At 42.4% G+C, this 16,078-nt stretch overlaps 1 protein-coding gene across 1 annotated transcript in view; it reads right to left on the bottom strand.

The window, feature by feature from the left end:
- The window catches only part of ttn.2 (titin, tandem duplicate 2), a 694,778-nt gene that overhangs the window by 634,887 nt on the left and 43,813 nt on the right, over positions 1-16,078 (bottom strand). Inside the window, exons 3-6 of the mRNA XM_078552010.1 lie at positions 5,548-5,739; positions 5,255-5,363; positions 2,554-2,807; positions 1,714-1,833 (exon numbers count right to left, since the gene is read on the bottom strand). Coding sequence (XP_078408136.1) covers positions 1,714-1,833; positions 2,554-2,807; positions 5,255-5,363; positions 5,548-5,739 — 675 coding nt within the window. The remainder of the gene's footprint in view (positions 1-1,713; positions 1,834-2,553; positions 2,808-5,254; positions 5,364-5,547; positions 5,740-16,078) is intronic.

Here is a 16,078-nt window from a genome sequence, read left to right as displayed (position 1 = left end):
GGCTCCCATTGATTTCCTTAGGCTCCTTGATGCCACACACAGGCAAATGCTGTCTTGATGTCAAGGGCAGTCATTCTCACCTCACCTCTTGAATTGAGCTCTTTTGTCCATATTATACTTTGTTTCTGAACAGTGAGCCAGTAGCTATGCTTCCAATGCAAAGACATTTAGGAGGTGAGCATGCTACAGGATGAAAGCATCATGGGAGCTGCCTGGGAATATTTTGCACGCCTACATAAGGATATTTGTGCAATTGCACATTGATGGAATGGAAGACCTTGTGGTTGGTGAACATGTCTCTGTGATCTATGGGTCTCTTAATTCCCATGTGTGTGCAGTTGATGACATCCTGTCCCTGTGGGAAGCGAGCCAGAGCCATAAATTCAAGTGCCTGCTCATTCTGACTGGTGTCATTGAAGATAAAGTTAACATAATTGCCAGCCCTGACAAACAAACCACCAGTCATCCATCTTATGGATTTGTGGGCTACTGACTGGGAGATCCTGAAAATGTCTCCAGCTGAGCCATGGAACAATCCAGAGGCAAGGAAGCTGTGGGCAGCAGTGGCTTTGACAGCCAGCGGTAAAGCATGGCCACCAAATCCAGCTGGCCGTAAGTTTTGTTCCAGCAGGCTGCAAATATCTGCCACCAGCTGACATGACACCCTGAGCTACCTGAGACACTAGTGTTCAGACCTGTCAAGGAAGCTTTTCCTCCTCCTTGTAACTCCTATGTGTTGGGTATGGTCTCCTTTGAGCTGCACCTCTCTGATTCTGCCCTCTCTCCTGTACAGCCACAGGTCTACAGGATCAGCAGGTTATTGCTGCCACTGTTCCTGGCGTCATTGCTGGTCATTATCTGAGGTCTAATCTAAGGCAGCATAGCCAAAACCCATCCTGATCTGATAGATCAGACCACCAAAATGCAGATTAGACTTCCAAACCATAGATGACATCTACAAAGTATTGGATAAACCTACAAAATATGTGAGCAAACCATTTCCCATAAGCAAATAAGAAAGCAGCCATGAGTGCTGACTATTTACTGGCATATTTCCCTAGGATTGCTTCATCTCTTTAAATTGCTGCTGTGAAATTTGCCTTGTTTTCACTGGCATGTTCCAGGAAGCCCAGGAAACTCATGGACCCAAAGTTAATGAAAAAAAAGTGTCAATACTACTCTAATGAGCAATAACATATGTTAAATGGCAACCTGGCTTCCCAATACACTGTCATTTTGCCAGTTCTAAGTCCCCACCTGTTCCCAAACCCACATACTCCTGCATATCAAAATCTAGCACAAGATGTTTCTTGATGTATTCTGTAAGTATTTATGGAAATATTTATATGGAGTGTCAGGTTTTTTGTACTGCATAAATATTTTATTTGTCAACAAATATACTGAGTAAAGTAGCTGCGAAGTAAGTTCTGGCAAACTTTAAGGTCAACTCCATTTCATCCATCATGCAAATGCTATGTTGAAAATAAATCATTTAAAAATAAATCATGCAATAAAGGTAACTTTTTAGGAGCTTGATTTAACAGGGCTCCGAATTCACTGTTCAATTATATATTACCATAATACAAATCCTACACATACTGTTCACTTCACTTATACAACTTTGCCTAAAAGGTCCATGGAATATTATGTTTTAATAATACTCATCAGGGAGATGATATGGATGGGATGTTGTTTTGGAGGGTATGCACGTACCTTGGCTTTACACCCAAACTCTTGGTGCTCCTGCAGCAGCCATTCATTTTCAGTGAGCGATGAACCTAGTTTTTCATTCTGCAAATAAGTCTCACCATCGTGCTGGAACCACTGCATCACCTTTGTCAAAAACACAATGGAAAACTGTGAAAGTCATTGACTATATAATGTTGTACAGACAATTTACAGACAGCTGGGCTACTTTTATTCTCAACAATCAATTCCTGGACATAAGCATAGAAACATTTGTGTGCCAAACAAAGCTGCCAAAGTATAGAATTATATTATTTCTTCTGCAGACACATGACTGATCTTTAATGGAGAATCATTGGAATAAAAATATTAAATTTATTCAGCTGATAACTATTGTAAATTAAAGTTTTCAGTTACAAAAGAATAATATAACAGAATGATCTGAAAAATTATATCATACATGGATTGGAACCAAACCAAGATGAAACAATGAAAGTTCCCTCTCATGGTTGGTGGTACGTGAAACATCACATTTATTCTTCACAGTGTGAATGGATTTCAGTCCAGTTCCCATTGATTTTATGATGGTGGATTTTTTAAAATATTCATTCTCAGGACATGAACATGACTGGCATTGCTGCCCATCCTGTGATATCTCCATGTGATACATACAATTGAAGATTACTCTTGATCACTGTCTTTATTTTGGCAGTATTATGCATTCCTCAAAAGTAAGCAGTTATAGGTAACATACTTTGGACCAATTATTTTTTTCCTGAAAAAATAACTCTTGTTCTTGGGCAAGCACTTCATTATTTCAAAGTTAATTTTGTAGTATGCTGGTAATAATTTAGATTTGGCTCTTACTTTATCTACCTGCTGGTCCCACTGATAGATCTGCAGAATTTGCTCCAAGTGCAGCCTCTGACGATTGGATTGCTCCTCCAACTGTCTCCTCCTGTCCTGTAGCAGCTCCAACAGGCTCTCGATCTTTACACAGCTGCTATGAGCCCCATGAATTAGCTCAGAATTTATTTTCGGTCCAGATACTTTGAAATCTTTGATTACATTGAGGAGTTCTTGACTTTTGTTCAGAAGAGCCATTGAGTTCGTTAAAAGGCCTGAAACAAAAGTAAACTTCTAGAATCAAGTTACAATTCAACTTGCAAACAACATGGAAAACAATTTATAAACTTCCTTAAATAGCTCATTTCACCAGATGATTGCTCGGAGAAAATTTCAAGTGAACAGTGAAATATGTTTTGTATGCATTCTGCCGATCAGCCGTTTCTCAATTTCTAAAATTGTTTATGTCATCTGTTCTATCCCAAAGGCTCAGGACTGTTGTTGGGGGCAGAAGAGGGCGGTGCTGATGTCACCACGGACAGGGGGTGAGTGCTTCCACTGAGCTCCCTTAAGGCAGACATCTGCCTCTGGGAGCTGCAGACCTGTAAGTAAGAAAATAAAGCCAAAAAATGCTGCAAAAAATGCCTATGCAGCACAATCAAGCACCTGAAAGCAGACCTCATAAAAAACAGTCCCCAGATATATATTTTTATTTTAAATCCTAATGGAGAATTCAACCTGCGTTGGATGAGGTTTCACCAAAAATGTAAAGCCTGCCTGGCCGATTGGCCCGTCCGCCAACTGTAAGGTCGGACGGGCCACGAAAAATCGCTAACAATTAGGACGTTAATGGGCTTAATTGTCCACTTAATTGTCGGCGGGTGCTCTTCCGACTTTAGCATACGTCCACCAAGCGAAATATCGTGCGAGTGCGTGATGATGTCGGGTGCTCGCCCGATGTCATCTCGCTTGATTTCATGCCCGTTCGGGTCGGGCACGCAGCCGCCCGCGGGGTGTAAAATTGTGGCCTCTAAGTGGTAAAAACATATATTTCTATGGTGAGGCTGGCAACCACTTTCCCTGCTCCCCAACGCTCAAAAATAGAATACTCCAACACTCTATCAGCTGCAAGAGAATTAGCAAAATATGTCCAATTTGAACTAATGCAATCAATGCCGGGATTTGAAATTGTGGCTTTCTGGCTCTAAGTCCAATGATCTCTTACTATGCAACTCAGTCTCTCTTCTATGTGGTTGTCACCTTTTTCTTATGTTCAGTGCTGAAGCTGGCAAGTCAGGAGTAGGGTGCAATCATGGCTAAGGCCCTGATGCTTGGCTTGCTCCTGATGAAAATTAATTAATAATTGGCATATTCACATCATTAAGAAATGGAAACAATGTGGTAAATGGACTTCTACAGTAAAAGCAGATAGTTTGCTTACAGTTCTGAAATTCTTGTAATATCGTGGTCCCAAAACCAGATAGAGTGCATCATCTGTTTTATTCACTCTTAGCTGCTCCAACCTTCCTTCACCTGGGATAGCAGTTATGTCGGCTGCACTTTCCCCCTACTTGGCAATTGTACAGCTGCACCCCACCCACACAAAAGCTGCAATTGAATTACAGTGTAATTTGCACTGTAGCCCTGCCTACAGCACTGAATCCTTTCTTTCTCCGGATGCAATTATTATTTTTCTTTGCATGCTCAAGCCTATATAGGAGAGAAAATGTCAATGAGTATCCTACCCCTAGATCACACAGTCAGTCAAAGCCAATTGGTTATGGCTCAGTGCCAGCCTGAAGCATCAATAACTTTCTCAAAAACAAAAGTTGAACAAGTGTGAAGACTGGAAATTGGAAGGTTCAAGGCCACATTGACTGAAGTTAGATAAACTGAAATAGTAATGGCCAAGGTAGGATGAAAGTGTTAGAGAATAGAAGAAAAACAATAAAGCTGTGTAGTGTAGGTGTGAAGGCCCAAATTGATCCTGAAGTGAAATGGAGTGAGACTCCCTTCTTCAAGGAGTCTGCTTTGTCCTGGTGTCAGGTTAAGGTCTGAATCTGGATTCAAACTTCAATTACATTATAACTGAAGTGTTGGTTTGAAATAAGACAATTTTGTATCAATACTACAGCTATAGTGTAAATCTTAATAGTTTTTTGTTTACTCAACTGTATGTAGTGAATAGTCGTTTGGTCGTACAGAACTTGAGTATTGCTGAAAAAAGAGACATTCTAAGCTTTTTGTCTTGCACTCATCAGGACACTTGCAAGAATACCAATATAAGGGGAAAACAACAATTTATTCTGTATGTGAAGAGAGTGCTGATTGGTTGGCAAGTGGCATTGCCATGGAGAATGCACCACTGAAGGTGACTGACAGTTAACTGACAAGCATTGTTTGAAATCTAAACCAGGCAGCTTGACCCTGATTGGTGAAGGCATTGCCCTGAGGAATGAGTCAGCGAATAACTGTCACTTACTTTGTTTAGCTGAAACAGGCGCAACGTACGTACATGTATTCTTGCAAGTGTTCTGATGAGTGCAAGATGAAAAGCTTAGACATGTCTCTTTTTTCTGTATGTAGTAAACTCCCTGAACTTGATCATTAAAAGTGAGTCATAGGCCACGATTTCAGTAAGTCAGGCTAAAAGATCGCAGATATCTTCCTATTCTCCCTCTCAGTTACAAATATTCAATATGCATTTAATTCAACTACTTGCCTTTCTTAAGATGTTGATGGTGATGAAGAAGTTGCTTCAAGGATTCCATGTCCTCAAATATCTGCGCACTGTTCAGAAAATCTTCAGCTTCATCAATTTTTATAGCAAACTAAAAAATATAGTTTTTTTAAAATGATAAAATCAACTATAAAATTTCCATGTCAATTCAGAGATCACCACACACTATCAGAATTTACATTAATCTAACTGCATATTTTAATTCCAAGATTAGGTTAAATTGCTCTTTGTGATTTATAATCACAATCACATTATAATTTATAATGATTACCAACCTCTAAAGCTTGATCAAAGAACTCGGAGGCCATTTTTAAAAGCGTCTTTCGATTTTCAAGCAGTTGGTTGAGAGTTGTCCAATTATCACCTAGAGTTTTTCCCATCTCCTCATACAATTGGCTCTGGTCTTTATTCGCTTCTGCTGTTTTGTCAGCTTCAAGCAGCAAATCCCTAACACCACCTTCACGTGCCTATTACAGAGAACAACAAAGTAAAAGTAGTTTTCTGTGCACTGTAGTTGGCTGTTTAAACAAATTAAGACTGGAGTTTCTCCATGAAAGCTCATTTTATAATCAGTTTAAAAATGAAAACAATTTCAATACCCTACTATAATAAAAAATCTGTGATGAAGAGTCATATGGACTCAAAACGTTAACTGTATTCCTCTCCGCAGATGCTGTGAGACCTGCTGAGTTTTTCCAGCTAATTTTATTTTTGTTTCAATATCCTACTTTTTCCTTAGCTAGTTCTGCTAATTGTTTTGAATATCTTTAGTTAACAATGATAGCTGATTACTGGTGAGACTGATTCAGAGAGATTACTGATCTTCACTCTGTGGAAATGGCTGGAATTTATCATTAGGTAATCACTAATCCTGCTCTTTTAGTGCTCAGTTCAACAGTCTCATAATTCAGCTGGAGGGTGGTTGGAAAGAGGAGGCACAAGGGATAAAGGGACAGAAGGGGCTGGGGACAGAGGGTGAAGTGGAGTCAGGGAGTTAAGGGAGACAGAGAACAAAAAGAGAGTGGGAGGGAGAGCAGTAACATGCGCAAAATAGGCACCAGTCAAACAGGAGAAGGACATAGGCCAGGATTTTCCCGTCGGTGATTTGGGGCGGGGCATCCCGGTCCCTTTAAATTTTCAGGAAGGCAGGCGGACAGTGAAATCAGCTGTCCGCCCGCCGACCTGTCAATGGCCAATTAAGGCCATTGACAGGCTAATTAAGATTGTTAAAGACCTGCCCGTCCAACCTTAAGGCTGGCGGGCAGGCTAAGAGCCCCAGAGGGCTCCTGATTATACATGAAACTTTATCCACTGGCAGGATGAGGTTTCATGTCCGTTTTTAAAAAGTTTCATAAAGTTTATGTGTTTCTTATTAACATGTCCCATCTCGTGTGACATTGCCACATGAGGGGGACATGTTAATAATTTTAATATTTCTCTATTTTTGGAGTTTTTTTACCTGTCACTAATCTCCCTGAGACAGCACTTTACCAGTTGCTCTTTGACAGTTGGGGAATCCCTCCGCACCCCCCCCTGCCACCGCACAGGTAGTGCATAGCGCTTCCTGTCGGGCAGGCCACTGGGCGGGCCTTAATTGGCCCGCCCACTCAAAATGGCAGCGGACCCCGTTTCGACGGCGGATTTTGGCTGCCCGCCCACCACCGAGCTGGTGTGTCCCGCCCGCCCACCAAGGGCAAAATTCTGCCCATAGAGGGGAAATCTAACAGAGGGCCTTGAGAATTAAGTGCCTGCGTCATTAAAAAGCCTACTATTTGCGAGTGTTGTAAGGTTGTATGTTGTCTCATGAAAAGGTCTAGAGCCTTGTATGGTTGAACAATAACTGTTTATTAATAACAAAATTATATACATATATATAGGATACAGTCCTGACTAAGTGCTATCTTCATGCTGACTTCTAGCTGACTAACAGCTACACTCCACTACTCCCATGTGATTCTCTACATCATAATATGGGCGGTACTGTTTCCCCAGTCCTAAAGTCCCAAACACCCAAATACTATGCCTCCACCCAAGTCTTTACCTAAATTTATTTACATATTTACATGCTACCCCTTCCCCCTCCACCCCCCCAAGCCTCTGACTTTACAGTTTCAGAAGGTCTGGAGTCTTTGTGACTCTTCCAGATCTCGTTCTTTCCAAGTTTGGAGGTGTAGTGGTCTCAGCTGCTTTGGGCTAACTGTTGGTCTGGAATTGAAGTTGCAGTACTTGGTGTTGCAATTATTTGGGCTTCTAGATCTGGTTCACTTATTGCGCTCCTTAGTGTTGTATTTTCCTTTGTTGACAATCTGTCATCCTTGGTCAGATACCATGGGCTTATCCTTCTCCTTCCAGAGGGAATACTCGCTCCATTCATTCATAGAATGGATTTAGGTTTTCTTTTTTGGTGGGGTCCGCCATATTCTTCCTGGAAGTTGAAGATTTACCTCCCTTATATTTGTATGTTTCTGATCCTTGATCTTGACTTGCAGTTTAGCTTCTAATGTTGCTCTCTGTTTCTTCATGTACACTTGCACCTCCCTGAGTTTTGTCTTTGTGAGTTGGTGGTCATTTCTCTCCTGTTCCAAGTTGACTTCATGTTGTACATGTGAGCTTTAATCTGCAGCTTCATTGCTGTAGTTTTTCCTGGTTCTGTGACAGTAACTGTTTGACTCTGAAGGTCAGGCTCAATAATCTGTTGCTGCTCCTTCTCCCCTGTATCTTCCCTCTTAAGTATGTCGGTGCTCATCTGGAGGTTTGGTTGGTCTGACTGAAGAAGATTATTTTCTGCCTTCTGAAAAGGAACTGGAATAACTGCCTGTGCAAAGAATGAGGACAATTCCAAACTGAAGCCCCAGTCAGATCATCAGCACTGGTGGACCTCTCGGGAGTCTCCAATTCAGTGCAGTTGACTACAGTGGTTTCTGACATCTTCTGCTGTTTTGAGGAGGTTGAGGGCAACACAGGCATCTCTGTTCAGGAGAGAAAAGGGTTGATTGCAGATATCATACAGAATTTTGATTATTTGCATGGTTGTCATAGTGGAGCAGCTCTTGAATCATGCCTATGACAGGTATTTAGATTCCTCCAGGACCATACAGTGGTGTGTTTGTCGTCCATTGCCAGAGGTCTTTTAGCCATGGTTCCTGATCTGACAGGGCCATCACACTGGCTCCTTTGTCTAACTTAAAATTCATGAGGTCATCATTTACAGATATGTCAATGTTCCAAAATGTGAATCGGGGGTCCTTAATTTCTCCCAAGGAGCATCGTTGGACTTCTTCTTGGTGTGGCTCATCTATCTCAAGAACGTGTTTGGGATCCTTTGCATGCCTCAAGGTTTTGGACTTACACATCTTTCCAAAGTGTCCCAGGTGGTTTCAGTGAAAGCACTGTACAGTGTTTTCTGGACACTGCTCACATATGTGAGGACTTTTGGTGCCATAGCACTGACATGGTCTGTCGCCATCTTGTGTTTTGCTTGGATATTTCCTTCCTTGCCCTGGAATCTCCTTGTCCTTTTGTTGCCTTATGAGCTGGACTATTGAGGTTGCTCTGTACCATGGTTTAACTTTGCCACACAAAATGGATCGGCTTTGCTGGCAGACTTCTGAATGATGATTTGGATGGGTTTTTCCAAAGTCAAATCATCTTTGAATTGGAGTACGTCCAAAAGTGTCTCAGCAGCCAATCCCACTACTACTCGGTCTCTTATGAGCTTCAACTTAAGGTCACTAGAGTCATAGCCTTCAGCCAATCTGTATATCTCATTTATGAAAGAGCCTGCGGGTTCCTTGGGCTTTTGAACTCTCTTGTTAAATTTTGCTTGCTCCAAAATTTTATTGCTTCTTAGGTTAAAGTAGGTGTCAAAGGACTTCATGACCACCTCAGAGTTATCGGAAGATTCAATTATTTCTTGTCCGGTAATGATGTCATCAGCTATTGGACCTACTGAATATAACAATGTATTCGCTTGTTCAGCGTGTTTTCTTATTCAAGCCTGATGCTATCACATATCTTAAAATTCTTCTTCTCCATAATACCCAATTTTACATCTGGCCCTTCCATTTGTTTTAATTGATCTGGCAGTGATGGTTGTTTTTAGCACAGGGGAACACAGCTTTAAATTTTTTTTAATGTGCTGCAGTAAACATTTTGTTTTCTTCCTGCACTTGTTGTGATTTGGCAGGCTCCCACCCCAGTTACATCAGCAATTCTTCAGAAAATCTTTTGAATGAATCATTTTGGCTAGCTAGTTGGCTAGTTTAGAAAATCAAATTGAAGCCGAATTTTTGCTCTGACTTCTCTTAAAGTTTTTTTTTCCATTCATGCACAGTCACCATGTGCTATTGCACCGACTCTGGATCCAGGCTGCAATATTCTTCCAGCTATGCTCATTAAATCTGTCTGCCAATGCTGCCTGATTATTGCGCCAAATTTAAAAGCTTATTTCAGCCTCTTTTGGAGAGTTTGCTCAACCTTTTGTGATCTGACTAGGTCCTTTGACTCTGCTTTCAATTAGATCTCGCAACGGACCTCCACGTGCTGTGATGGAGTCCTTTATTCCACCCTTCAGCCTCCACACCTGTAATGGAGCTTCTTGGCCTTCTCCAGGTGTGTATTTGAGGTCTTCAAGTTAAGCGCATTTCTCTCAAGTCAGATTGCTGTTTCTTTACTTCTTCATTCTTAGGGCTTTTGGGGTCCTTCACCAGCTGCCACCATATTATAAGGTTGTATGTTGTCTCATGAAGAGCTCTAGAGGCTTGTATGGTTGAACATTCACTCACTTTTCCAGGACCGCTTCATCCAATTTCAGAGTCTTGGGTAGTCAAAGCCTATTCAGACAGGCAATGAGCACTAGGTGGGGTATACCCAGGACAGGACACCAATCCATCACAGGGCACACATTCACACGTACACCCATAGACTGGGGGACAATTTACTGTAGCCAAATCAAGCACGTCTTTGGACAGTAGGAGGTAACTGGAGCAGCCAGGGGAACCCACGCAGAGGCAGCCAGCAGCATTAACCAGTGAGCCATCATGCTGCCCTGGTTGAACACTAACTGTTTATTAATAACACATAACTATATACATATATATATAGGATACAGTCCTGAATAGGTGCTATTTTCATGCTGACTTCTACCAGATCCATTACTACACTCTACTACTCCCATGTGACTCTCTACATCATAATGTGGGCGGTACTGTTTTCCCAGTCCCACACTGACCCTTGCAGTTCCAAACACCCTAATACTACAGTGAGCGGCTGAAAAGAATGCAAAAGCCCTGAAAGCAACAGCTTAAGTAGGGTAACTGAAGAAAAAGCTGCATTAAAACAAGGAAGTTAATTTGAATAACCCTGTACAACTTGTTCATATTGAAGGAAGATCCTAACAACTAAACCATGTTGTCATTTAGTAGAAACAGTCCTGGTACTCTTTTCTTTTCAAACCTCTACGAGATGCCTTGAGACATTTTCTCTATTAAAGGTGCTCTACAAATGCAAACCAATGGAGCTTTTGATTTACCCTTGATCTGTATGCAGATACAGAAGTGGGTTCATCTACATCTGGAACTAAGGGATTACAGGGCATTGAATTATGGCATTCAACCTGTCAGGGTTATTAGTCTATTTTGAATCATTTGTAAATCAATTTATTGCTCCAGTGCCACCACCTGTTCTTGACATAGATATTTAGGAATGCTAACAGCCAACTGGGCAAGTAAATACACCACAACCAGGCCCTGCTAAATCAGGAACTAAATCAGTAATCCTCATCATCTTAGTGGGAATTCTGTTGGTTAAATATAGAAGGATAATTGCAGTAAGTTTCCCCATTTTTGCTAAATGATAGAATTGTTTTAAGGAAAAATGAAAGCATGCCAATGTACAGACTCACCTCTTATTTTCTCTCTCTGTATTTATCACATTTTACAATTATTAGTAAGTAACACAGAGTCCAGTTCTAAGGAGGCCTGCTGCTATAGAATGCTAAACTCAGAAAATTTGTTGAGTAGGGAAATTTTGTTCAGCGAAGGAAGAGGTGCTATTCTGGTATTTAAAGTAAAAAAATGATTGGTCTGAGAAGGGAGCGGGAGACAGTGAGACCTGAGAACTGAGGTCCCGAGGCATAAATTAAAATTAATAGTTTAAACAAGGTACTAATTAGATTTTAAAATAGGGAATAAGATTTTTTAGATCATTGGGCAGCTGGGACCTGTTGCTTGCAATTCCTGTGTCATGTGGGGACTTCAGCGATAGGGACCATATGTGATAGAGACCACAAAACTTTGCCCTTTTTGGCACCACAAGTGTTGTGTTGGGTCCAAAATGGCATCTGTGGCACACACTCACACTCCTGGTTCCCAATGCTATTTTGATGAAGACATGAAGACAGAGAACATCCAATGGAAGTATGCAGAGTAGTCAGATCGTGCTGAATATTTCCAGCATTTTTTGTTTTTATTTCAGGTATCCAGCATCTGCGGTATTTTGATATCCACGATCCATAATTGATCAAATATTCCAGGATATTCAACTTTTATAAGACATGAGCAAATGGAAAAGGAGGGATGTGGGGATAGCCCTGATAATAAAGGATGGGATAAAGGCAAAAGAAAGGATCTTAGCTCAGAAAATCAAGATGTAGAATCAGTTTGGATGGAGCTAAGAGCAATATGGGGCATAAAGACTGGTGGGAGTAATTTATAGGCCCCTGACAACAATAAAAAGTATTTATATAGCATTATTAACATAATAAAATATCCAAGGTGCTTCACAGGAGGAATATAAAGCAAATACAAATCCATCTAAGATGATATTAGGGCAGATGGCCAAAAGCTTTGTCAAAGTGGTAGATTTTAAGGAGTGTCTTAAAGGAGGAAAGGGAGATGGAGAGGTTATAAGGAGGGAATTTCAGAGCTTAGAGAAGCTGAAGGCAATTGTGGAGCAATTAAAATTGCAAATAATCAAGAATCAAGAAGAAACTCTAAGCTCTGAAATTCCCTCCTTATAACCTCTCCACCTCCCTTTCCTCCTTTAAGATGAGCACAGGCATCTCAGAGGGTTGTGGGACTGGAGGAGATTACAGAGATAGGGAGGAGTAAGGCCCTGCAGCGATTTGAAAACAAGGATGAGAATTTTAAAATTGAGGAGTTGACTGACTGGAAGCCAATATACACAGGGATGATGGATGAAGGGAACTTGGTGCGAATAAGTACAGGGGTAGCAGAGACTTGGATAAACTGAAACTTAAGGATGGTAGAATGTGGAAGGCCAGTTAGGAGTGGTCAAGTCTAGAGGTTACAAAAGCTTGAATGAGGGCTTCAGCAGCAGATGAGCAAAGGTAGGGGCAGATATGGGCAATGTTACAGAGTGGAAATATACAGTTTTGGTGATGGCGCAGTTATGTGGTCAGAAGCTCAGCTAGGGGTCAAGTATGATACCAAGGTTGCGAAGAGTCTTATTCAGCCTCAGAAAGTTGCCAAGGAGAGAGATGGTGCCAGTAGCTAGGGAATGGACTTGGTAGCAGGGACCAAAGACAATGGCTCTGGCCTTCTGAATGTTCAGTTGCAGCAAATTTCTGCTCGTCCATTCCTGGATGTCTGACAAGAAGACAGATAAATTAGCAACAGTGGAGAGGCTGAGAGAGGTGGTGGTAAGGTAGAGCTCGGTGTCATCAGCAGCGGACATGTGGAAACTGATGTTCTGTTTTCCGATGATGTCACCAAGCAGAATCATAAGCAGATGAGAAGCAAGAGGGGGCCAAGGATAGATCTTTGAAGGACAACAGAGGTAATGATGCAGGAGTAGGAAGAAAATGTATTGCAAGTAATGCTTTAGCTATAATTAGATAGATAAAAATCAGGCGAGTACACTCCCACCCTGATGGACGACATCGGAGAGGCATTGGAAGAGGATCATGTGGTCAACTGTGTTAAAGGCTGTAGCCAGGAATAGAAGGAGGAGGTGGGATAGTTTACTTTTGTCACAGTCACATAGAATGTCACCTGTGACTTTGATAAGAGTAATTCCAGTACACTGGCAGGGGCAGAAACCAGATTGGAGGGTTTCCAACAGGGGGCTGGATTTAATGGCTGCAAATCAGGCAGGCACCACCCCCTCAGCAACACACACCCCACCAATCACAAAAAAGTAATATAGGGCACAATGACGTCGGGTTGGCGATACGAGGCCAATCTCCAAAATTACGGGAGGTGAGTGGGCATGGAAATTGGAACCCCGCGATTTTGATAATAGCAATGAACAAGCTATTGTGCTCGTTAACAATCCAATTGTCTGCAATTTCTTATTGTCCAATGTATTTTTCAGGGATCAGATGGGAAAAGGTTTGGGACTGCTTCCCAACAGGTATAACGAGGCGGCACACGGGTGGAAGAAAATGCCTGCCATGGCTGCATGTAGCAGCAGATTCAGCTGGTGAAGGTGGCAACATCTGTGATTTTTGACTTCACTTATTGACTATTTTGAGCCTTTCATAAGAAATAAAGACAGATTCAGAGCTCAGGGGAGCTTTAAATTTGAAGCTGTGATCAACTTCCTGCACACGGCATAACCTCGCTGCCACATGACATCCTGGCCTAGACTCCCGATTGGGCGAGAAGCCCCCTTTTGGACTGCTGATTGGCCACCGGTGCTTAATTTTCTGAGCTGAGACGGCAGGGGTGGAAGTGAGTGGACCCCTTGCTTTCCGTTCCACCTCCCTCACCCTGCCAAGAAATATAAGATCAAGCCCATGGAGTTTCCAGGCAAGATGTGCACAGGTTTGAGAGGTGATAGCATATTTAAAGACTTAGGAGAGGAAAGGAAGGTTGGGAGATGAGGCAGTAGTGTGCAAGGATGGTGGGATCAAGGGTTGGTTGTTTGAGGAGACAGGTGACAGGTTAGCAGATTTAAAGGAAAAATGGACAACACCTGAAGAGAGAGAGCCATTGACAATATCAGATAACATAGGGGCCAGGAAGGGAAGTTGGGTGGTCAATAGTTTGGTGGGAATAGGGCCAAGTGAGCAGGAGGTGGACAAAATGAGCTTGGAGAGAGCATTAGGGGAGACAGGAAAGAAGCTAGAGAAAAATGGAAGTTCAGGGCTAGGACAGGGATCATCTTTAGAGGAAATCTGACCCGACAGGCTAGTGGAAGGGAGGGAAGCGGCAGAGGCAGTTGATTGAATGGTTTAAACCTTAGTGACAAAGAAGTCCATGAACTCCTTGCACTTATTGTTAGAGGTGAGAGTGGAGGAGACAGGGGAGACAGGTTGAAGACGAAGGCTTGCTGTAGAGAAAAGAAGTCAGGGTTATCTCTGCATTCCAAAATGACCATGGAATAGTGCGCAGTTTTAGCAGACAAGAGCAGGACCTGGCAGTGCTTTAGGTGGACCAGCCGGATCTGTGGGTGAATGACTAAACCAGTTGTGTACCATATCCATTGAAGACTGTGTTCCTTGGATTTAATAGAGAAGAAATGAGGGCCATAGCAGGGGGAATAACCAAGGTGAGACAGTAACCATTTTACTGAGGACTAGGGCACCAAGAAAAGTAAGGATGCAGTCGAACAAATCAGTAACTACAGAAATGTTGTGGCAAGTAGAGGGTCAAAGGCTAGACAGTTGGGATTTTGAAAGTGCAACTGTAAGTCAATTGGGGGACAGATTTTTCCAGGGAAAACACAAAAGAGGGTAGAGTTAGGACATGAAGGGGAATGTGGGTGGAGTGTGACACAGAAGTGATCAGAGATGGCTTCAGCTGTGATTGATATAATGGGAATTACTAGGCCCCATGAGATGGCAAGGTCAAGGCAGGGGTGCGGGGGGTGCGACTGTGAATATGAGTTGGGGAATTTATTTGGAGGGAGAGATAAGAGAGAACTTGTTGAGTTGGGATTTGGGTTGAAATCATTGAGGACGAGAAGTCATTTGGTGCAGAAGCAGAGTGAGGAAAGCACTGAAGATATCTTGCTGAGGAAACGTTTATTGTACTCAGGGTGGCAGTAGAGGATGAGGATTTTAAATGAGAGGTGAGAGGCACGGAACGAGGTGAAATGCTTGAGGAGAGGAATAGGGGTAAGGCCATGGGGTAATTTGGTGATAAGAGCCACACCACACCACGGTGATTTTGGTGGGCCAAATGGGGGAAGGCATAGCCAGACGAGAAGGCTTTATTTAGGGGCAAGGTGCCGTGCCCTTTCAACCAGGTTACCGCTAAGGCCATGATGTCGATGCAATTAAATTCATGGATGGCACAAGTGGACAGACGGGAGATGCAGAAAGGGCATTGAGAGCTGGTCAACTGGCAAAGTCCTCAAGGTCAGCAGAGGGAGGAGTGAGTTGAATGAGGAGGAGGTTGACAGGGTTAGCCCCCACCAGGTGGCTTGGACGGGGAATTCAATGAAATTGTAGGTGGGGCAATTGGAGTTGCTGCTCATAATGAACCAGCATCAAGTGCCTCAATGAGCCCATCGGGAAATACTAGGGAAGGCAGAGAGGGAAGCTGTCGGCTTATCCAAGAGGTAGGGAAGCCAAGAACAGTAGCAAGAGCAGTAAGCTCAAGGAGTATTGAAGAGTTGGGTAGCAAATTGGGAGGGAAGAATATCAGAGGAGCAAAAAGTGTAAAAAGGCATCATGATAGAAGAGAAGGGTCTAAGTAAAGAGATAATAAGCTTAATAAAGGGAGGAAAAGATGAAAATAGAAATGATGGGCTGAGGTCTGGAGCAGCATGCAAATGGACATGGGGAGAGTTACAATGGCCTAGTTATGTAACAGTTATTACCTAAAAACCTGATAGTAA

This window comes from Cetorhinus maximus, chromosome 11 (assembly GCF_964194155.1).
Source record: "Cetorhinus maximus chromosome 11, sCetMax3.hap1.1, whole genome shotgun sequence".
NCBI classification, from domain to species: Eukaryota; Metazoa; Chordata; class Chondrichthyes; order Lamniformes; family Cetorhinidae; genus Cetorhinus; species Cetorhinus maximus.
The sequence above is the reverse complement of the archived record's forward strand: the minus strand, read 5'-3'. Positions and strand labels throughout refer to the sequence as shown.